This window comes from Symphalangus syndactylus, chromosome 5 (genome assembly GCF_028878055.3).
Source record: "Symphalangus syndactylus isolate Jambi chromosome 5, NHGRI_mSymSyn1-v2.1_pri, whole genome shotgun sequence".
NCBI classification, from domain to species: domain Eukaryota; kingdom Metazoa; phylum Chordata; class Mammalia; order Primates; family Hylobatidae; genus Symphalangus; species Symphalangus syndactylus.
Genome location: NC_072427.2, coordinates 145,928,811 through 145,952,458, shown reverse-complemented (window position 1 = coordinate 145,952,458; position 23,648 = coordinate 145,928,811). Strand labels below are relative to the sequence as shown.

The 23,648-nt window shown below is 36.0% G+C and overlaps 1 protein-coding gene across 1 annotated transcript in view; it reads right to left on the bottom strand.

Moving 5' to 3' along the window:
* LOC129483384 (ovostatin homolog 2) overlaps positions 1 to 23,336 on the bottom strand; it is a 48,128-nt gene extending 24,792 nt beyond the window's left edge. Inside the window, exons 1-15 of the mRNA XM_063640799.1 lie at positions 23,061 to 23,336; positions 22,555 to 22,738; positions 21,865 to 22,021; positions 20,510 to 20,562; positions 20,035 to 20,055; positions 17,420 to 17,588; positions 16,521 to 16,605; positions 12,411 to 12,528; positions 7,931 to 8,042; positions 7,067 to 7,176; positions 6,568 to 6,726; positions 5,657 to 5,884; positions 4,128 to 4,182; positions 3,447 to 3,592; positions 2,938 to 3,087 (exon numbers count right to left, since the gene is read on the bottom strand). Of these exons, the coding sequence (XP_063496869.1) occupies positions 2,938 to 3,087; positions 3,447 to 3,592; positions 4,128 to 4,182; positions 5,657 to 5,884; positions 6,568 to 6,726; positions 7,067 to 7,176; positions 7,931 to 8,042; positions 12,411 to 12,528; positions 16,521 to 16,605; positions 17,420 to 17,588; positions 20,035 to 20,055; positions 20,510 to 20,562; positions 21,865 to 22,021; positions 22,555 to 22,738; positions 23,061 to 23,125 (1,812 nt within the window). The 5' untranslated portion in view covers positions 23,126 to 23,336. The remainder of the gene's footprint in view (positions 1 to 2,937; positions 3,088 to 3,446; positions 3,593 to 4,127; positions 4,183 to 5,656; positions 5,885 to 6,567; positions 6,727 to 7,066; positions 7,177 to 7,930; positions 8,043 to 12,410; positions 12,529 to 16,520; positions 16,606 to 17,419; positions 17,589 to 20,034; positions 20,056 to 20,509; positions 20,563 to 21,864; positions 22,022 to 22,554; positions 22,739 to 23,060) is intronic.
* Between the last annotated feature and the right edge of the window lie 312 nt (positions 23,337 to 23,648).

Here is a 23,648-nt window from a genome sequence, read left to right as displayed (position 1 = left end):
CCTAACACATACATCATATCAATAGAGTGAACAGATTTTATTCTCCTTTAAAAGACAAAGATATGTATATTTAAAACAAAACCCAATGCTGTACTTGATACAAAAGACAAGTGAAGTGCATATTTCAAAAGGTGAAATCCAAAGGAAAAGTAAAGGAAAATAACAAGAATGCAAAGGCTGCAATCCTCCTGTTATCGGAAATCATAGAAGTAAGGCCAAAAGACATCAAACAAGACAGAGAAGAATACTTACTGCTAAAAGCTGCAATTCATAATAAAGGCACAACAGTTATGATTATCTATGCAGAAACTACAGCAGATGCAAGAAGAAACAGAGCACTATTCATAGGGTATTTTAACACACCACTCAGCAGAAGAAGGTTAAATAAATTTTACAAAATAAGTAAGAATACAAAGGATCAAAATAATCCAACCTCGTGGATAGAAAACAAACTGATCATAGAGACTATATCTTCTCAACACATGAGATATATTCGTAAAAACTCATTATATATTTGGGCGCAAAAATATACTGGTGCAAATATTGCTGACCATGAAGGTATAGAACTTGAAATTTAAAAGAAAACTCTAAAATAAATTCCTTTTTACATGAAAATTATCAAGTACTCCAGTAAGTAAATTTTCAGTGAAAGGGTTAATACAAACAGAAATTACAGAATTTCTGAAAAATAAAAATGGTGCAATTGCTTTGTATCAGGATCTATGAGGTACTTCAAAAGTAGAAATCATGGAAAAACTTATAGGCTTAAAAACACCTAGCCCAATAAAATAAATCAATGAAAATGAAGTAAATTTCTAAGTGAAAAAGCTAAAAATAGCAACAAAGTACAGCACCAGTAAAGATATAATAAAGATAAAAATAGAAATTAATGTGGTGGAGTAGCAAAAAACCTCATATCATATTACATCACATTAATAAATTAAAATTATATGTTTTTGGAAAACTCAGCAAAATAGGTAAATCACTAACTAATCTAACAAGGAAGAAAAAGTAGCTATCTGCTTAGGAACAAAAGAAAAACAACTTCTTCCATGACTCAGTTTTCAGCCTCATTTTTTGTCCTTTTAGCATCGTGAATTGGGGTCCTGAGTTGTTTGTATTTTTCTTTCACAATAGACTGATGCATGTAACCTAGTCTCAAACGATTCAGAAAAAATTGAAATGCCATAAACTGTGTGTGTGTGTGTGTGTGTGTGTGTGTAGGGGTAGAGAGAGTGAGAAAGAGAAAACAAGTATGGCAAAATGTTCACAAACTGGTGAATCACGTCAAGGGTACATGGGGAGTTCTCTGTGTAATTCTTGCACTTTTAAAAATTATTTAAAACTAAAAACTAAGCTTACATAAGATAATACAAAAAATAACAAACTTATAGAATATAAATTGGAATTCACTCATTTATAGAACTTCACTTGATTTATACTATTAATATAGCTATCGATAATAAACAAGGGTAACCTCTTTTGGCTCTGATATATTCTGAGACCCCTGAAAATGCCTCTAGAATTTTCTTTTTGTGGTCCTTTGATGGTCTTTTCTTGAGGCAGTTTTCCTAAGATATTGCCACCTCCAACTGTAGAAAGAATGAGCAGAAGCTATTTACTCTGAATCCATGAAACTCTCAAGGGAAAAAAAAGTGTGTGTGTGTGTGTGTGTGTGTGTGTAAATATATATGTTTATATACATATATATACACATACTCCTTTTTTTTCTTTGAGACAAGGTCTCGCTCTATCACCCAGGATGGAGTGTAGTGGCACAGTCTTGGTTCACTGCAACCTCCGCCCCCGCCAGGGCTCAAGTGATCCTCCCATGTCAATCTCCCAAGTTTCTGAGATCACAGGTGCACACCACTGTGCCTTGCTCATTTTTTATATTTTTGGGAGAGACAGTCTCATCATGTTGTGCAGGCTGGTCTCGACCTCTTGAGTACAAACGATCTGCCCGCCTTGGCCTCCCAAAGTGCTGGGATTACAGGTGTGAGCACAGCACACGGCCATATTCCATATTTATAGATAAATTTATCCTTTATTTGTTGATGCCTCCTCAGATTCTGAAAGCTTCTAACTAAAAGTATTTTTGCTCCCTGTAATAGAAAATTTAAATGTATTTATGTTTTGCATTGAGAAAAATATGTTTTATAAAATGATCCATAGTTATTAAATATTATTACTGAATTCTATAATTTTATATTTAAAACTGGACTTACTACAGAATGTTGAAAGCAAAATACAAAACTGTATTTTTTGGTGAGATCTCAAGTTTGTAAAATATATATGCCTTCAGAAAAGAGATTTGAAAAATTACAGCAAAACTATAAAGATGCCTAAGTGTTAGGACTATAAATGATTTTAAAGATTTCCTTCTTTATGTCTTTGTATACTTTGCACATTTTCTATATTATATAGGTATAATATTAATCAGAAAAAAATTAAATTATTAAATTAGATTTAAATATGATCATAAATTTCAATAGTTATTTATATGTAATTGTGTCAGAAATAAATGGAAAATATCCAACAATCATTAACCGAAATAAATTTGATCTGAACTTTTGGAATTCCAGGTCTGGAAATGTTTAAGAAAATACAATATCCATTTATAGATAATAACTTTACACTGAATCCAAGCATCTCCTTGAACATAGAGATTTCATTTCATTCCAGGTTTCCACATCTGTGATTACACCTATGATTTTTAAAAATCACAGTTGTAAAATTCCTAAACTGTTATAATTATCAAATTCTGTATTGTTATAAGCATGTTCTTAGGATAGCCAAGAAAAATAAGTGTATAATCCATGAAGGAACAAAGGAAGAAAACATTCAATATTTTCAACATGTTCAAGACATCATCTGAAGGGTAAGACTTCTGGGAGTCCAGAGAAACATGAAAAACGAGGAAGTCAGAGAGCTTACACTTTCAGCTGACAGCTGTTGTTCAGACTTCAGTAGAAGGACGCTCCTATCCACAGCCCGGAGGGCACAGAATGAGTCAGGGGCCGCTTGAAGATAGAGACTAGCATTGGAGCCAGGTAGGCCCTGCTCTTTAGAGAACTTTATGTTAACCTAAAGTAGAGAAAAAGAAGAGATGAGAGTAGAGACCATTTTATGTAAAGATGAATGATCTCAATACATTTAATCTTTCCTGAATAAATCCTTATAGATTTCTGTACTGTATTTCCGCTGCCCACTCTCACCCTCAGCTCTCTTTGCAGGAGACCCCCTTCACCACCCTGCTGCCGTCTCAGGATTGGCACTGCTGCCAAAGATCATGCATTGTGTTTGGTGATTCTCGCATCCCCTAATAATTCAATTATGCCAGCGCTGAGTGTGAGTTTCCCACGTGAAGGTGATAGTAGTCAGACGAGAAGACAGCAGGGAGCAAACTGTTCCACTTCTCAGGCCAGAAATAGGAGGAACATCACCTTGTGTTTAAAGCACTTGTCAATCTGGAATCTGACACTGTCAGCCACAATTTCCCCACTGGGGTGAAGGGTGTAGACAAACAGGACAGCTGCAGGAGCCAGATCAGCACTGATGCTGATTGGGAATGAGAAGTTTCCATTCCAGGCTGTGTAAATAGGAGACGAAGAGATACAATGCTGAAAGTTTCCTGAATCACTGGTATGCTTAGATAAAAGAGAACGGCTCATGGACAGAAAGAGTAAATTGGGCCCTATTTTCAAGACAAATAAATCAAATAATAGAAAGTACATATACAAATAAAGAAGACTGCATAATTTAGATAATAACAATACTGGGATTTTGTATATCACTTTTCTAATGTACTCAATGATCTGCCAATAAAAGAAACAGGTAGAACTCTCCTTCATCAAGACATTTAGTAGCTTCCCTCAGGCTGTGCTAACTATTCCCTTCATCCACAAATTGAAATAAGTGCTCGTTCTAACTTCTTTTCACTATATGTATATATACACATACATATGCACACACACACATCTATATACACACACATATATGTTTGACTATATATAAAAATATATTTTCTTAATATATATAATTCCCATATATAGAATGTCTATATTTCCTTAATAAGAAAAAATGAAGTTAGAGTACATATTTTAAAATGAATATATTATATATACCTTTGTTTCTGATTTCCTTTTGTTCACTGAGTAAGATAGCTCCTTTTACCATCATCTGTGTGGAACAAAGAAAACATAACATGCAATATATTATCTAATGTCATCATATTCTCATATTGCGATTAGGTAATTTATTACTTAATGGTAATTCTGTTCCATAAGATAGGGTAGCTTCCACAAGAAAATATTAAAAATAGACTTTGCATAAATTGGAAAAGTGCAGAGAAAATGACTAAAATTGATTGAGATTCTATTATATACTGGAAACTTTGTAAACTCTGTGCAATGCACTGTATAAAGTGGCACATAAAGCTCTGAAATTGTCAAGGCTGTCCGGTTTCAAATACGCCTTCGCCTGCTCATTAACTTTGTGACTTAAGACATGATGTTTCACTTGTTTGCCTCTGTTCCATTGTCTGTAAAATGGAGATATCTATAGGCTGATTAAATGAGTTAACACATATACAATCCTTATAACAGTGCCTGACACAGAACACTTACCCTAAGAGGTAAGTCTTATAATCTCCAATTACACTGTACACCTGAGGAAGCCAAGGGTTAAAGAGTTCAAGCATCCGTCCAAGATGCACTAACTTGCATGCTAACTAGGAGAGGGTGGGGGATTCAAGTTAATGTCTTAATTTCCAGGTCTGTGTCTTTTCACTCTTCTACAGGCCTTAGAGCAGAAGTCCCCAATCCCCAGGCTGTGTACCGGTAGGTACCTGTCCATGGCCTGTCAGGTACTAGGCCACACAGCAGGAGGTGAGCAGTGTGGTGAGCAAGCATTACCACCTGAGCTCCTGTCAGATCAGCAGTAGTATTAGATTCTCATGAGAGCACAAGCCCTGCTGTGAACTGCACATGTGAGGGATCTAGGTTGCACGCTCCTTATGAGAATCTAATGCCTAATAATCTGTCACTGTCTCTCATCACCACCAGCTAGAACCATCTAGCTGCAGGAAAACAAGCACAGGGTTCTTACTGATTCCACATTATGGTGAGTATGTAAAATAATAGAAATAAAGTGAACAATAAATGTAATATGCTTGAATCATCCTGAAGCCATCCCACCATCCCCCCCAATCTGTGGAAAAATTGTCTTCCATGAAGCCAGTCCCTGGTGCCACAAAGGTTTGGGGCTCCTCCTTAGAAAGACAAAATGGACAGAACCAAGAGAACAAAGTCCTTTTACTGCTTATCAAAATAAGCTTTCCATCTTACTTTCTGGCATCTGCCCAATATTTTACTATTACGGAGTATCATAAATACTTGATATGAGTTACATTTGAATGCTTAAACAAGCAGACTCTGAACAGCAAGTTCTTCAACCTTAGGGAAACTTAAATTGCCTTAGATCATTCTCTGTGTTTGTTTGTTGTTAATGGATCGAACAGTATTCACCAGCAAAGTGAGAAAGCTGCCCTTACTCTGGTCACCGTGGCATGACTGATGCATGCTTTCTAAGCTGTGCTGGGCTAAGCAGATGTGCAATTGAACAGGATTCCAGGAACCCACTGACTGAGACTCACCAAATAGAAGAACTTTACATTGGAATCATCCTCATATGCTTCACTGTTTAGGGAGTAATGCACAGTAACAACCTTCTGTTGATTACATTCAAGCTGCTTTGGTTCAGGAACAATCTTCAGGAAGCTGTTGGTTCGGGAGTAAAAGCGTGAGACTAAGAAGTGAGCATCCAAGTACTGAGGCGTCAACCAGCTGGGAAGATAGCAGCTCTTAGGTTGAACATATGTGGCCTGAGATGACAAAAGAAAGTGAAGGGTCTTAGCATCATGACATCCGAAGACAGTTGTTACTGAGAATGGAGGCTTCTCAACTCTCCAGAGTAGGGAGGAATCTCAGTTTGTGGCTGACATTTTAATGTTAAGTTATTGGAATCAAAATAATAATAGCACTTTGCTCTTTGTATACAAAACATGACCATGAAAGATTGTGTAAATATTTCATTAGACTGACGGTGAATTGTGTTTTTTACTCTTTAATTGAAGCCACAGAATTGGGCTTCAGTTCTGTTTCTTTCAGCTACATGTGAACACTGACAAATTATTTAACTGCAAAATTCTGTTTAAGCAGCAGAAAATAAAGTATAAGATCTCCCCTATTATGCACGAAATGATCTGAAGAAGAAAGTCAAATCACCCTCATGAGCTACTTCGTGTTTCCTAGAGGAAAATATTAGTTGTTAGCAAATTTATAACAATCGTGATAGACTTTTAGCTTCTCATCCTCTCGAACAAGTATTCTCATATATTATTTAGTGAACAAGCAAATTATATAAAATAAGCTACATTTTAAATTTTCTTTAAAATATATTCTGTATACAAGTTATCTTTTGAGATATTCCTAATGTTTAACATTTCTGATATCCAAATCCTCTGTGGGATGTCTAATGGTCTACTTCTGTTCTTTGATGTCTTACTTTTAGGTTGAACTCTGGATCAAATATGTCTGAAGTGTCAATGGCAAATTGAGCTTCGCCATTCTCATCTGTAGTGTAATTTCCTATAAATTCATCATTGAGTTCCAGTTGCAACAACTTGTTCACCATAGGTACATTATTGGGACCTGAAAATTTAAGCTGTATAAGAAAAGAATAATTAATATGACTTAAAACACAAAATGTTTACATTTTTACAGAGAAATAGTTTTCTACTCATAAATGTGATCCCTTATCATTTTCCTAAATTCAACAGACAGAAAGATACTCTATTAAATACATAGATATATAATATAAAGTATGGAAAAAACTATAATGTTATCTATTGCTTCTTTCAATCTAGGACATTTTCTAGCACCTCAGACATAGTAATGCTTAAAATGTATTATAAAAGTAGGAAAAAAGTGACCAGAAATTTTCGAAGGGTAATCTATGATCCAAGAAAATGAAATGGAAGCATGTATTCTTTAGTCAAACCTACAGTTCCAAAATAAGAAATCCCTCTTCTATAGAAAGTATCCATGTTCTCAAAGTTTACAGTTCCAAGCAATTGAGTGATAAAAACTGAGGTCTTCTCACTGATCTGCACACCTGTAAGGAATGATGAACACAGCAGAGTGAAACATGTTTAAGTTACCATCCACAGCAATATAAATGTGACCAGCTTGCCCAGTGTGAGTAGCATCATGATATTGATCAAGTATGCTTATATAGAGCACTTTACAATGGCATAATCACGACACCTTTTTAAGTAACAAGAAATAATCAGTAGTTAAATCTGATTTTCCCACTCCAAATTAAATAATTAATCTCTTTCTCCCTTCTTTTTTTTTTTTTTTTTTTTTGAGACTGAGTCTTGGTCTGTCACCCAGGCTGGAGGCTGGAGTGCAATGGCACGATCTCAGCTCACTGCAACCTCCGCCTCCTGGGTTCAAACGATTCTCATGCCTCAGCCTCTGGAGTTGCTGGGATTACAGGCACTCACCATCATGCCCGGCTAATTTTTTGTATTTTTGTAGAGATGGGGTTTCATCATGCTGGCCAAGCTGATTTTGAACTCCTGACCTCAGGGGATCCACCTGCCTCAGCCTCCCAAAGTGCTGGGATTACAGGCGTGAGCTACCACGCCCGGCCTCTTCTTTCATTCTTTTAACAAATACTTATTGAACACTCACTCTGAGCAATCTTGTAAATTTTTCAGTAATAATTTTTGCACTTGCAACTATTCCCAGTTGTATTAAATTAGAAATAATTAATCTGAATTTTGTACTTAGTGCTAACTCAACAAGCTTCACCCAGTAAGTTGCCATATAGCCCCAGGTTGTCCAAAAAATACAGTCATTACCTGTCCCAAATTCTGTAACAATTACAGCGACATGAAATGTCATGAATAATCCCGAACGGTAGAGTTGGAAGACTTTTGTATTTACAATTTGAGAAACACAGCCATTTTCCAACTGAAAAATAAAGAGAAGGTATAATTAAAATGTTAGAGACCCAAGAGGTTTTTTTAAGTGTCTTTTAAAAATATGTTTTTTGCACAAATATATTACCATCCCCACCCCGTGCCATGGCTCTACCTCATAAACTTGTCAAAATGGCCAAAGAATTAAAAGAGGAGAAGGAGGAGGCGAATATTTACCTCAGCATTTTATTTTATTTTTATTTTTATTTTTTTGAGAAGGAATCTCTCTGTCGCCCAGGCTGGAGTGCAGTGGCGCAGTCTCGGCTCACTGCAAGCTCCGCCTCCCGGGTTCCCGCCATTCTCCTGCCTCAGCCTCTCCGAGTAGCTGGGACTACAGGCGCCCGCCACCACGCCCGGCTAATTTTTGTTTGTATTTTTAGTAGAGACGGGGTTTCACCGCGGTCTCGATCTCCTGACCTCGTGATCCGCCCGCCTCGGCCCCCCAAAGTGCCGGGATTACAGGCGTGAGCCACCGCGCCCGGCCTACATCAGCATTTTAAATAAGGTAAGGAGGTAATCTGTATTTTACAGATTTCTAGGAAATTCTCCTGGAAAGATTGTAGATGGGAAAGATGAAAGGATGGAAATGAAGCTGAATGGTATTGCGAAAGGAAAGTAAATCTCAGGACCCCAACATCCCTAAGCTAAAGGGAAAGGGCAAGCTGGGAATGGCTGGGCAAATCTGTCTCCCATTTTATTCCCAAATAAGGCAGCTACAAAGATAAAAACTACATACCTCCCGCACGATTTGCCCATAAGGAAATTCCTTGTGGGCCTTAAGAACTTTTCTCTAAAACAGTTCTTTGGAAATTCACCCTGGCAATATAAATTCATAGCTTATCTTTACAGGCGTGGGACAAAGGACAGACTCAGTCATCCCTCTGCTTACCTGAGACAAATGCATATCTGATTTATCTGATTGCTTCCTCTGCCTAATAGTTTATGTAAAAATGCAGATTTACTGAGCCAGACTAAGGCATAAGTGACTATTCCTCTATCCTCCTCTCACATGTAATTTGTGTATTCAGTGAAAGGCTGATCAAAGACAAAGACTTATTTATTTATTTATTTTTGAGATAGAGCCTTGCTCTGTCACTCGGGCTGGGGTGAAATAGTGCAATCTTGACTCACTGCAACCTCCGCCTCCCAGGTTCAAGCGATTCTCCTGCATCAGTCTCTCGAGTAGCTGCGATTACAGGCACCTGCCACCACGCCCAGCTGATTTTTGTATTTTTAGTAGAGGTGGGTTTCTCCATGTTGGTCAGGCTGGTCTCGATCTCCTGACCTCACGTGATCCGCCCGCCTTGGCCTCCCAAAGTGCTGGGATTACAGCCATGGACCACTGCGCCCGGCCTCAAAGACTTATTCTTTATGCAACTGTTTGTCTCTTATCTACCTATGACCTGGAAACCCCCTTACTTTGGATTGTCCTGCCTTTCCGGACCGAACCAATGTACATCTTACACTTTGTTGATGTCTCACATCTCCCTGAAATATATAAAAGCAAGCTGTACCCCAACCACCTTGGGTACATGTTGGTAGGACCTCTTGAGGCCATCATGGGCACATCCTTAACCTTGGCAAAATAAGCTTTCCAAATTGATTGAGATCTGTCTCAGATACTTTTGGTTCACAGTGTTTTAAGAGGAAGAAATTATAATCATCTAGAAAGGAACTAAAACAGATGGAACAGAAGTGCTCAGCAAATGTGTAACAACAAAACAAACACTTTTTAAGGTAAATTGCTTATTTAAAATAACAAAAAGGTCTATAGTTAATCTATCATCAGTAATGTCAATAATTAGAGGAATATAAATTTAGTTATATTTTACAACGCAGTGTTTATTCCAGATTTAAAATGTTATAAGGATATATCAGTTTATTTGATACTCAAAACTATCACATGAGCTAGGTACTGTTACTATCTTATTACATAGATGAATAAACTAAAATAGGTACATCATGTAACCTGTCCAAGATCTCACAGCTAAGAGATGGTGGTGCTAAGTAGCTGCTCTGGCTCCAGAGTATGTGCTTCTCAGTTTTAAATTAACAGCTATTACATCAACAACAAAAGCAATTTTACTTTGTCTAATTATAATATAGTCAAATTAAAATGAAATAATAGAAAGTGATCAGAAGAATCTTAATTATTTTGAAAATAAGAGAAAAGCCTTTTTTCAGGAATCCTTGAATCAAAGAGAATATATAAAGTAAACCAATAAGAATCCAGATATTAGAGTAATGAAAAAATGCTTTGCATCAAAATTAATGGTGTTCAGCTGTAGTTAAGAAGAAATGTAAAGCATTGAATGTGCTTATTACTGAAAGAAACAGCTAATATATTTTTTAAACCCCAACAAAATCAACTACAATATTAGAAAAAAGAATTAATAAGATGAAAGAGAAAATAAATTATTTAGGAACACAAAATAATATAAGAAAGAAAATAGTAAAAATAAGAACCAATAAAATAGACGAAACTTTTGTGGCCATGATTTAGAACAAAGAGTAACAGAGAACAAAATTGTGAGATAGGTGCTAACACAACACAGCCCACATCTGGAAGAAAAATTCCCATTTTAGAACATCATTGGAAATGAACTTTATGTCTATTAGAAAATTGTAAACAATCTTAAGAGCATGCTTAGATAGCCACATGTACAACACAGGGGCCGGTGAGATTTTTTTTCTAAGGCTGGAAACCCAGGAACATAAGGAAGGTGGGTATGTCAAAAATATGACAAAGTAAATGAGTTGGCTGTTTAAATAACAGGCTTGAAAAAAAAAATGCTTGGAGGATAGAAGGCAGTACTTACAATGAAAGTTTCCATTTCACATGAACAGAAAAACATGGGTAATTAAGAGTTCTCAAATCCAAATTGATAACAAAAATATGAAAAGTTGCTCAAACTAAATAGAAATTAGATAGCACAAGTTAAAACAAGCTAAATTTGTGTCTATCAAAATGGCAAAAACTTTTAAAACTTCTAAATATATTGCTGAAAGTAATTTGGAAAATATAGTATTCTCATGTATTTCTGACAGGAATTTGAATGCCTAAAAACTTTTAGGAGAGCAATATGCTAATATTTATTAAAATTAAAATTATCTGTCTATGAACATTATCTATATTTCCTTTGACTCAGGAAACTCACTCTAAGAAATGTATTTCAAGTAAATAAAACCTCTCACGTATAAAGATAGTTCCACCAGACAGTTTTTTTTTTTTTTTTTTTTTTTTTCTGAGGCAGGTCTTGCTCTGTTGCCCAGGCTGGAGTATAGTGGTATGAACACAATTCACTGCAGCCTTGACCTCCTGGGCTCCAATGATTCTCTTGCCTCAGCCTCCCTGTAGCTGGGACCACAGATGTGCACCACTATGCCTGGCTAATTTTTGTAGAGAAGGGGCTCACTATGTTGCCCAGGCTGGTTTCGATCTCCTGGAGTCAAATGATCCTCCCACCTCGGCCTTCCAACATGCTCAGATTAGAGGTGTGAGCCACTGCTCCTAGCCTCTACCAGATTGTTTATTGGTATTTTTTTCACATAGGGGAAAAAATAAACCATTTGCTGAGGGAACACCCATTGTTGTATAAAACGGTTGACTGAACTCTATCAGAACCACCCAATGGAAGAATGTACTGCTGACGTGGAAAAATTCCATCCTACTTTTCTTTGCCTGCATTTCCTATGTAAAGGTAGGATTCTGCTTGTCTTTGTCAATTACTGATATGTACCTAGAGGATGTTCACTAAATTTGATGAGTAACTTTAGGACAATTGGACTTAAAATATGAACTATGTAGCGTACACAAGCTTCACTTTGGAGAGTCAAAAGACAATTTCGAAGAGATAGGAAGAGTTGTTCACTTAAGGCTAGGATGCTGCAGTTAGAGCAAATGATGACTTCACAGGTGAACTGCAAGTCTAAAGTAATACAGTGGGGGTACTCTGAATTGCAGTTGATTGCAAATAAGCTGTTTCCACTAAAAAAAAAAAAAATCCAGGTGGCATGGAGAGTAATATCACAGACTCATTTAAAGGATGATTAATGATTCTCCAAAGGAAATCAGGAAGGCTACCTAGGCAATGTATAAAACAACAAAGTCCACGATACCTTTCATATTCTAAAAATCCCATGACCTATGGGTGGATAACAATTTACATGGTCTATGGAATAAAAGACTGCTTTAAGCACTGTATTTTCTTCTCTTTCTTCACTTTATTTAGCTGCAAACTCCATTATCAATAAAATGAAAATAGTATTGTTAAGCTCCCCTTATAAATAAAATCAAAGAAAGAATAAGAATGAAAAATGAGTGAGAACTTTTTTTTGGAGTAAAGATCACGGTCTGTACCTGTGCAATAAATTGCTCACATATTTCATTGTCATTTTTCTCACAATTGCTTGAAGAAAAATACTCTCTGCACACCTGGATTTGGGTTTTCCCTTGCACAGGTTGGCCAAAGGTGTACCTAATGGGGGAAGGTGGAGTTATGATTACAGATAAGCAATATCATAGCAATATTTTATGATCTTCTTCAGAAATTATATAGGAAGTCACTAAACTATGGGTAACCCAGTCTAACCAAATTGAATTAGGAATTCTCACCTATTGGTGAGGGTTTAGGTTCCCCACAGAATTCAGGTTAAACTGCACATTTGATCTCAGGAGGATTTGGCTGCCTTTAAAAAATCGAATTCTGGGTAAGGCAGAATCTAAAATAATCTAAAATCCCATTGAATATGATTTAATGCTTAAATTGAGTTTTTTAAAAATATATTTTAATCTGATAGAAACATCATAACATTGTAGCACTTTCCCTTTTATCAGAAAAATATATACGTATATAAAACTTGGATGATTCAGGATCTTGAAACATTTCCAGATCAATATTTTAAACACGAGTTTTTATTTACCACTCAATAAATATAAAGGCTACAGGGCTGGCATGAACTGGTTATGCTTTGACCAAAAATATAATACCTTACAGGGTGGGTTTGAGTATCTCATTTTCTCCTAAAACACAAAACTACAACACAAGATTTGTAAAGGTTCAACCAAAGGCAAATCCAGTCAATTGGAGTTTTTTGTTTTGTTAATAGACAACAAATGTAAAACTAGCATATAATAAAAGTGAATATGATTTTCACAGATTATAATACTTTTTTCTAATTGTTGGACACTGATATATATCATTTATTTTTCCTAGTGACTCTGATTTGTAAAAGGAGATCAAGTAACTTACTTCTCCACATTGCAATTGATGAAACTAAAATTCGAACTCAGATCTGCCTCACTCCATAGCCTGTGCCCTTTTCTTTCCACTCACCTTTTTCTATTTCTATTTAAAAATTCCTAACACTTCTGAGATTCTGAGTCAATTCATACCAATAAAATCATCTGTCAGATTTCATGATTATATAAGGGCCAGACTTAGATCTTGCTACACATATCATACCTGAACATTTCTTCTTATTTCTACTTAATGTCTTTTATTTATAAAATAAAACTCCTATTGTAGTATTATCTGTAAGCTAACATATGTCCATAAGACATGTAGCTTAAATTTTTAAAACAAGACAGAATAAACATTCTCCCTTTGTTTGTGATTTGAAAAGCTTTCTGTGAATGCTAATGCAGTGTATTAAAATCTCTTTGTCTACAGGTAAATTTTCTTCCCTCTTAAAAGCCTAAGTCATCTCTGACTTTGTTTGCTAAAATAATCCAATTTTTTCTTGTTTTCTCTAGCCATTCCAAGCTAAATCCCAGAAAAGACTAAAGATACACAGACACAGTATCATACAATTTGAGACACAGTATACAATTGATGTGAACCCTTTATAAACAGTGCTCTCACAATCTGCCCAGAAATCACTTTGTAGCAAGCACAGCTCCAGCCTAGCTGCCTGGCCTCCTGGCAGGATATTATTATTGCTGATACTGATTTCCTCCTTAATGTAACTCTATCCAGAATACAATATCAAAGAAATTTCAGGAAATCAGGATCATGGATTCTAACCTGACATACTGCTAAGGAACTACCAGTTCCATGTTAGCATGTGATTTGCAAGTCTTTTCCAAAGGCCATGCTTGAGAAACATTTTTGCTCTTCCAATGTGTTGTAGTTTTTTTTTTAGCATACTATTGTGCAGATAAATAAATGAGATGTTAATGCCACTGAAAGCTCTGGCTTTGTGTTTGGCTTTTCTAGTGAAACCTGTTTAGGATTCTGGATTTCTTCCAGCTTATATTTATCACCTCATCATTTTTAACATCAATGATCTACATAGTCTCTCAGCTATTATGTATATTAAATTCTGGTATTTTCAACTACTCTTCATTAAAACTTAGAAAAAAATTATAATCATTTCCTAAAGTCAAAAGAAGATTTGAAATGCCACTGAAAAAAAAAAAAAAGGCTGAAAACTGGTTTGCAAGATTCTCTGGGGCATCAAAGGCATCTTAAGAACCACCCTTGCATGTTCATTAGACAGCCCTTTAATCAATGTATCTTTAATAGACTGCTGAAAATACTCAAAGGCAAGTAATTTTCATGTCATAAATTAAACAAAGTGTTTTACAAATATGGCAAATATTAATATTGTTAACTGTTTTTATAAAATATATGACAGTTATTGATTAGGAGAGTAGCTTTGAAGCTGAAAAACCTAGGTCTAAATCCTAGTTCTGCCATCAACAAGCTCCATTACTGTTGATAAGTTATTTTAATTCTCTGTGTCTTATTATCTTTCTTTATAAAATAGAGATGACAATAGCTCCTATCTCATAGCACTGTGTTAATAATATATGCAGAGCTTAACAAACTAGTTGACATTCAAAAAAAATTTTTTTTCTTTTTTTTTTTTTTTTTCTGAGGCAGAGTTTCACTCAGTCGCCCAGGCTGGAGAGAGGTGGCATGATCTCAGCTCACTGCAACCTCCACCTCCTGGGTGCAAGCAATTCTCCTGCCTCAGCCTCCCGAGTAGCTGGGATTACAGTTGCCTGCCACCATGCCCGTCTAATTTTTTGTATTTTTAGTAGAGACAGGGTTTCACTATGTTGGCCAGGCTGGTCTCCACCTCCTGACCTCAGGTGATCCCCCCACCTTGGCCTCCCAAAATGCTGGCATTACAGGTGTGAGCCACCATGCCTGGCCAATTATTTATAAATTATTATTAGAAATTTGAGAAAAGGCACTAAAAAAGAAAAAAAAACATTAAAAATAATTTTCCAAAAACAAAATACAAATTTCTGAAATCATGTAGAATTTTTTTTACATTAAGAGAATTCAAATAATTCAGATTAACTTGATAAGATGCCTTACCTTCACTTTGCCATTTCAATAGCTCATATTCTAATTTTAATGAAAATATGCCATGATAGTAAAGATTCAATGGGACAGTTTCACACCAGCTGCTAGAATTCTACACTGGCACAACATGTTTAGTGAGGAGCATGGCAATCAGAAGACTAAAAGAATGTTACATATTTTGTCTTGGTAATTCCTTTTCTGGAAATCTTTTTTTTATTATTTTATTATTGTTATACTTTAAGTTTTAGGGTACATGTGCACAATGTGCGGGTTTGTTACATATGTATACATGTGCCATGTTGGTGTGCTGCATCCATTAACTCATCATTTAGCATTAGGTATATCTCCTAATGCTATCCTTCCCCCCTCCCCCCACCCCACAACAGTCCCTGGAGTGTGATGTTCCCCTTCCTGTGTCCATGTGTTCTCATTGTTCAATTCCCACCTATGAGTGAGAACATGCGGTGTTTGGCTTTTTGTCCTTGCCATAGTTTACTGAGAATGATGATTTCCAGTTTCATCCATGTCCCTACAAAGGACATGAACTCATCATTTTTTATGGCTGCATAGTATTCCATGGTGTATATGTGCCACATTTTCTTAATCCAGCCTATCGTTGTTGGACATTTGGAAATCTTTCTTAAGTAAACAGTTTTTCATTCAAGAGCTACCTATTATATGTTATACACAAAGACACATACTGCAAAATTGTTAATTGCCAGGAAAACAAAATGAAACAGCCGACATATTATATAATAAAATAATTAAATTTGGTATAGTCACATAAAAATATGTTTGTGCAGCAGAAAATTGGAATTAATGAAAATATTGGCATAATATGAAGGCATGTTTTCTTAATTATTATAAATAGAAAAGTATGATTGCAGTCATGGAAAATATTCATTAAAATTAGAGGAAACTTATAATGTTAGTGACATTACAATGTTAATGGCAGTTGGTCAAATTAATAATAGTTATGTCTTGTGTTTTTCTCTATATTTTTCAAATATTCTACAATGAGGAGTCATTGCTTCTCTTATAACGTTAATGCAAGCATATGAATAATTAACGTTTCAGGGTTAATCTCACTTCTCATTCTCTCTGAGCTTTGTGTTTTCTTGTGATGGTAAATCTCCTGAATAAATACTCACTTAGCACATACATCCACTTGGAATTCATCATCTGAAATAGTTACTGTTTGTGGTGCATTGACCGTAACTTCAAACTTGGGCAGCACTGGAAACAAAGAGAAATATACGTTAGCCTGCCCAATCACAGGCAAGCAAACCTTACTGCGGTCGTGTAGCTTACTATGATTCCTTGTACCCTCCATCTGTATGAGCTATGTATCATTTCCCCAAATTGTGTGACACCATTCTACGTGGTGGTGTCTCACTAATGATTAATTCTTCCTCTTTCTTTTCTTTTCCCTATCCTCAGAATTTCACATTTTGTTTCTTTTTGTTTGTTTGTTTGAGATGGAGTCTCACTCTGTTGCCCAGCCTGGAGTGCAGTGGTGCAATCTTGGCTCACTGCACCCTCTGCCTACAGGGTTCAAGCCATTCTCCTGCCTCAGCCTCCCGAGTAGCTGGGATTACAGGCATGCACGACCACGCTGGGCTAATTTTTGTATTTTTAGTAGAGACTGGGTTTCACCATGTTGGTCAGGCTGGTCTCAAACTCCTGACCTCATGATCCACCCACCTCAGTCTCTCAAAGTGCTGGGATTACAGGCGTGAGCTACCACACCCAGCCTCACATTTTCTTTCTGTTGCAATCTCTTAGATCTCTCCTAGAAGATTGTGGGGATTCTAGAAAAAATGTATATTTTCTAGGGGGAAAAAGAAAGCAGGAATCAGAATAAGGATACTGGGGAAGGAGTGAGGAGCAGCAAAGTGCTGATGACGAAGCCAACCAGATCAAGGAAGGGAGATAAAGAAAACCAGTTCTAGCTTCACCTACTCCTGCCTAAGTCTAACATAAATGTTGTGTTGGTCCATCCTTTGAACTCTTCATCTACATAGGACAGCTACAAATAGCAACTGGTTACCATATCTTTTAACAGCAAATTGGTGTGCCACTGTCTTCCCTGAGTTTCTTTTCACAACAATCCAGTAATCTCCAAACATTGGTTCTGAAATCAATTGGAACGAGAGTTGGGTAATATTTCGGAAAGAAGTCACATTTTGCCATTGAAAAATCCGATTGTTTTGAGGATCCTAGAAAATAATGAAAAAAATATAAAGAATCAGAATTTGTATGAGAGTATTACCCTTTGCTGCTATATTTTGGATAGTTTCTAGAGTTACTGGAAGTAAAGAAAATGCAACCATTTTATTGCACTAATTATCTCAAATTGTAGAAACAACATAACTTCCTCAATGCATTCAATTCCAATCTTAACGTGTATCTCACTTAAACCCAAAATGGCTAAAAAAAAATTGTATGTAATGCTTTTGCTTTTGATCTTTCTAAACCAGAGTTCCATAGTTAAAGAATTAAAAACTTATTTTGCTTGCTTCAAAGTGGTGCTGTCCAAAGCGATGGACTCACACCAACAGGGCCACAAACAGACACTTATGCTAACAAATGCTTATAAAAATTGCCACGGGTTTTTATTTAGTCTCTACATAAGTCGGTCATGAATTGCACACTTTGCATGCAAGAGCTGCTAAGTGGAAGTTGTATGACAAGAAAGGATTGATGATGCTAATATAAATAAATTTATTAACTTATTTATTAATAAATAATATTTATTTATTATTTAATATTTATTAATAAACAATAAATAAATAAAGTTAATTGATATCATTCAGCTGTGATTAAAGAAATCCTGACTAAAAATATCTCTATAAAAAGACAAAAACAATGGCCGGGCGTGGTGGCTCAAGCCTGTAATTCCAGCACTTTCGGAGGCCAAGGTGGGCGGATCACAAGGTCAGGAGATCGACACCATCCTGGCTAACGTGGTTAAACCCCATCTCTACTAAAAATACAAAAAATTAGTCAGGTGTGGTGGCAGGCGCCTGTAGTCCCAGCTGCTTGGGAGGCTGAGGCAGGAGAATGGTGTGAACCCTGGAGGCGGAGCTTGCAGTGAGTCGAGATCGTGCCACTGCACTCCAGTCTGGATGACAGAGCGAGACTCCGTCTCAAAAAAAAAAAAAAGACAAAAACATACTTCACTATTCACTACATTTTTTTTTCTTTCCTCTACTATAAAGTCTAAAAAGCTAGGGGCCAGGCACAGTGGCTCATGTCAATGGTCCCAGCAGTTTGGGAGGCTGAGGTTGGAGGATTGCTCGAGCCCAGGAGTTCATGACCAGCCTGGGCAACAAAGTGAGAACATGTCTCTACAAAAAAATTAGTAAGACATGGTGGCTATTATTTTTTCCTGTGTAGTTCTGGTCCCAGCTACACAACAGGCTGAGGCGGGAGGATTGCGTGAGCTCAGGAGGGTGAGACTGCAGTGAGCTGTGTTCACATGATTGCACTCCAGCCTACACGACAGAGCAAGACCTTGTCTCAAAAAGAAAAATAAAATATAAAAAAAGTCTTAAGGCTGAATTAATATCTTAGACTTCCTTTCGGTTAGAGTTATACAAGTGACAAAGTGTTGGTTAATTAAGCGTAAGGGGAAGTCACTGGTGAGAAATTCTCTCCAAAAGAATCAGGCCTAGCTGACAGTGAAAATACAACAACACATTGAGGGTAGCAGAGAGGTTAAGCAGAATAAGCTTGGATCCTTGGCAGTACTGTGTTGTTGCCAAGTGCCTACACTCAGACTTAGTGGTTTGTGAAAACAACAAATCTTTATTCATGTAAGTCAACTTTAGTTAAGCTTCCTGTTACTTTCAATGGAATGCAATGTTAGCTGAATCAAGATGTGATGAAAATACTATTTATAGATTACTGATAATGCAGACAACATGAAAATGACTGACATGATAATTATTCTACTATAAAGATGAGCTTAGAGTAGGATACACCTCTATAACGAAGTCAAAGCCATCTAAATTACACAAAGACTACTTGATGCACATATTTACATACATAATTACTAGTGCTGAGCCTGGATCTCAGTGTACCCATCTTCAGACATAGCTAGTAATACTGGTGCATGTTGTATGTATGGATTAAAATATATATGCTGGAGTTGGTTGATACAATTTATTTACTGATAAGCATACGACTTCAAATAAGTTTGAAGGCCCCACTATTCTAGAGACTGGAACAGTTAGGAGGAGCCTCCTTTAATTATTTTCTGAAAACAGAGTCAGTTTTATAATAATATCACCTTCTAGCATATTTCAAAATTTTTAGACGTTTGTGTTTTCTATTTCCTTAAAACAAGAAGTGGCTAAATTAAGATTGAGAATGGTCAGCAGCCAAAATTAAGCAATTTCAGGCACGGACATCGCTTAGAAAAAGCTCAATGCTTTATTCTCCATAAAAATCAAGATAATGCATTTGCCACACGGCTTACACTAAAACCAACAGTACTTGATTTAGACCTTCATCTGGTGCCTTACATTGTGTATGCACATAAAGTCTTCACTTCCCCTTATTTTAGTCATCTTAATTTTTAATTATGAATTATAAAAACCAAAACACATAATCTTTATCTAAACATTTTAAAAGAATGAATGTAAAAAGCAGGTCTCTTACCTGAACTGTGATTAAAGGATACTGAAAGAGGAAAAAACAATACAAATTAATACTGTAATAGCACATTCTTTTTTTGTCAAATATTGCATTACAAAGATCTAAATAGGTCTTAATTTAAGTATTGAAACCTAGCCCTTACTTCCCCAGAGGACAACGTTTCTATGGCTAAAGATAACAAGAAAATCACAAATGCGAAATAAATCCCAAATGTCTTCTGGGAAGTAGAAAGCAGGTTCCATACAACCTATGTTTACTTTACATAATGAAAAGGCCTAAAAGAGTATACATCAACTCACTACAAATGAAAGTTTTCCATTTAAACTTGAGGTTAGCATTGAAGCTATGCCCATAAAGTACCCTATGTTGGAACCTCATTTCCACACATATGGAAAGCTTCCTGAAGAAGCTTTATGTAGCAATGGATTTGTCTAACTTGTGTACATTTTATTGTGCCACTAGAAATTATTGAACTCACCAACTCTTCAACAGGCTTGAACTTGGTATCCAGGGTCACAATGCGAAACTGAACTAAAAGAGATAGAGAGAGAGAGAGAGAGAGAGGGGGGATGATTTTTTGTTGTTGTTGTTATTTTCCCTCTAGGTATGATTGCTTGTAAACAGAGAAACTAATTGCCTTGCAATCATGGAATACTACGCTCCCTTCTCCCCTGGCTCTGACTTGACCCTTTCAGATTGGGGTTCCATTGGGAAAGATCTCTTATTGCACATTGATAATTCCTCTGTTCAGGATGCTCTGCTGTGACCAAGAATGACACTAGCAGCTACTACCGGTGGGAACTTTTGCCCTTATAGCCCATAGAGATCTTCAGCACTGGTGACAGAATTAGTCATAGAAGGATAAATGTGAAATACATATGGCAGGAGATAAACATAATTTTCCTGAAAAAATGTATTGACGTCAGCAAACATTAATTTTAGCAGAATTCTGAAAAACTATCTTAGCTAATTTTGTATACATAATTTTCATCATAGCATTTTAGTGAGTCCAAAAGACAGAATATAATTTAGCAAAAATCTCACTATAAGAATTCTGATTTTAGTTGTATTTATTTTCAGTAAATGATATATAATAATAACCAGAATTAAATGTAGAGATGCTTTCTTCCAACTCTTTAATTTTACAAATGAGAAAACTAAGTCCTACATAACAGAATTTACTTGGCAAAAGCCAATCATTTATTAACAGATCCAAGACCAAAACTAAACCCTCTGAATCTTGGTTTGGTGTTCTTTCTGCTACCTTCGACTTACAACAACAATAAAGAAAATAGAAGGGCTTTACCTAGGTTATCAGATTCGTGATTACGTCTACTAGAATGAATAACAGTGATAATAATATTAGTTAGGGGTCTTTACTGAATGTTAGGCACTATTTTACATTAACTATCTTATTTTACTCTCACAATATTTCTACAAGTGAAACACTTTTATTTCCATTTTGCAGGTGAAATAATTGAGCCTAAAATAGAGAGTTAATTAGCTTGCCCAATTGGTAAGTTATGGAGCAACGATTCAAACCATTGTCCTCCAAATCCTGCACTTGTAACCATTGCATTATATAGGCCTATCACTAGAATTTGTAAGCACTGAAAGTGGTATTGAAAATTTTATGAAGCAAAGCATTCAATTACTGGTGTTGGAGGGTACTCTTTCATAACTGACCCAGGCAACCAATAAGAATTCCAGAAATTCACAATTCCATGATGTTAAGAATCAATTTCAGACTAAAATTCATGTTTGAATTGCTCTCAATTTGGAGAATGCATTTCTGAAGCCAACGATACTAAGGAAACACAAATATTTACTTACCACTCTCTCCCGATTTATAGATGGGTTTATCTGTCTGTATAAAGGTTACCTTCTCCTCTGAAATGACTGCTACAGATCTTCTCTCAGAGATTTGATGAGTATCTCCCTTAGCCAGCAAGGTAATAAAAGCCAACTGTTCAGATGACTTCTGAGAGACCTTTTTATGTGGAAGAGCAGAGAATGAAAAAATTATTTTTTGATGTTAAGATGGTGAACAATGTCTTAATTTGGTTTCTTAGAATAAGAGAGACTTGTAAATCTATGTTTTCCTAATGAGAGACAGTGATCCCCTGTTATAATTCCTTTATTTAGCATGAGGACACTTTCTAAGAAGCTTGTTTTTATATCTTCTTGCCTTTTATTTATGGTTTTTTATTGCCCTGAGTCCTAACCCTTCTCTTCTTTACTTACATTCTCTTTCCTCAAACTGTGGACCAATTTTACTATCTAAAAACATTTTTTACTATTACCTCATTATCTTTTTTATAAGAGAAGAATGGCAGTATTTCCCAAGTTTTGTTGCATGTGAAAATTTTCTTTATTTCTTGACTTCCAGATATTCTCCAATGTTCTTCCCTAGCTTCTACAATTCATCCCAAACCAAGATTCATTACCTCTCTAAAAATAATTTTTAAAAAATAATTTCATCTTTCCATCTGAAGCCCCAAAATGTCAAATTCAATGCCTGACCTTGAAATCTGCGCAAGCATAGAAGTTATCTTCCTCCACAAACCGGTCAAAAATAGTGGTATTGGATCCATCATATTCTAAGATGACACTCAAGGATACAGATTCATTAAGTTTTAAGAGGTGGAGACAAGCTTTTCCTGTAGAATCACTCTGAATGACAGAGGAGACCCATAGGATATATTGCCTATGCAAAGAGAGTAACTGACACTGTAAACACATGTAGGAGAAATGGAGAACATCCACAGAAAGCATCTTTAGCTTATTGAATATTCCTGAAATATGTACATTTTTCATAGATCGTATTACAATAAACTTAGGCACAGAGAAGCATCTTAAGAAAAATATGTCAATTGTCTTTATACTTGCTTAAAATTTAGAGAGCAAACAAACCAGCACTCAGTCTCAGAAGCTGAAATGGTAAAAATGTAATTAAATTTGAACATGAAACTTATTTAATGAGGTCATTTTGCTAGTACTTTACTATAAATACTGCAATATTTCCTTACGGTTCTGAAGCCACAGCAGCAGTAACATGAAGCAAAAAGGTGCTCAGGAGAAAAGCAGCCACCATTTTATTCAGATGCCTGAGTAATAAAGACTTCAAGAGAAATTTTCTCACTGTCTCTTTCTCACTGTCATTAGAAATTAGCTACCTCAACTTTCCACTTTCCTTACTTCCTTCTGCTCTGCCTCTCCCTGTATATTGTTGCTTTTATAGTCATACACAATGGAAGATCAATTACTTTTTGGAGCAAGTACCATGGGATCCACCAATCACATTTAGATCACCTCTCCTGTTACTTCTCCGAAAGGTGTCACTTTATATGCAACTTCCTGCCTAAGTTCACTGGACCCTGTTCTGTTTTTAGAATCAGCAGCACAAGTTGTACAGGAAGAAAGAGAAGAACAAAGAAAATAGCTGTGTGACAGGAGTTCATTAGTTTATTTTAGCATCACACAGGGTTGACCGCAGTATTAAAAGCATTGCTACCTAGGAATTAGCACTTGGAAGAAAAATACCTCTCCGAAGAGATATTACCATACCAATTCCCAAAAAGTAAATTTTCCAGGCTTCTGAGAGAAGTAGCGTTACT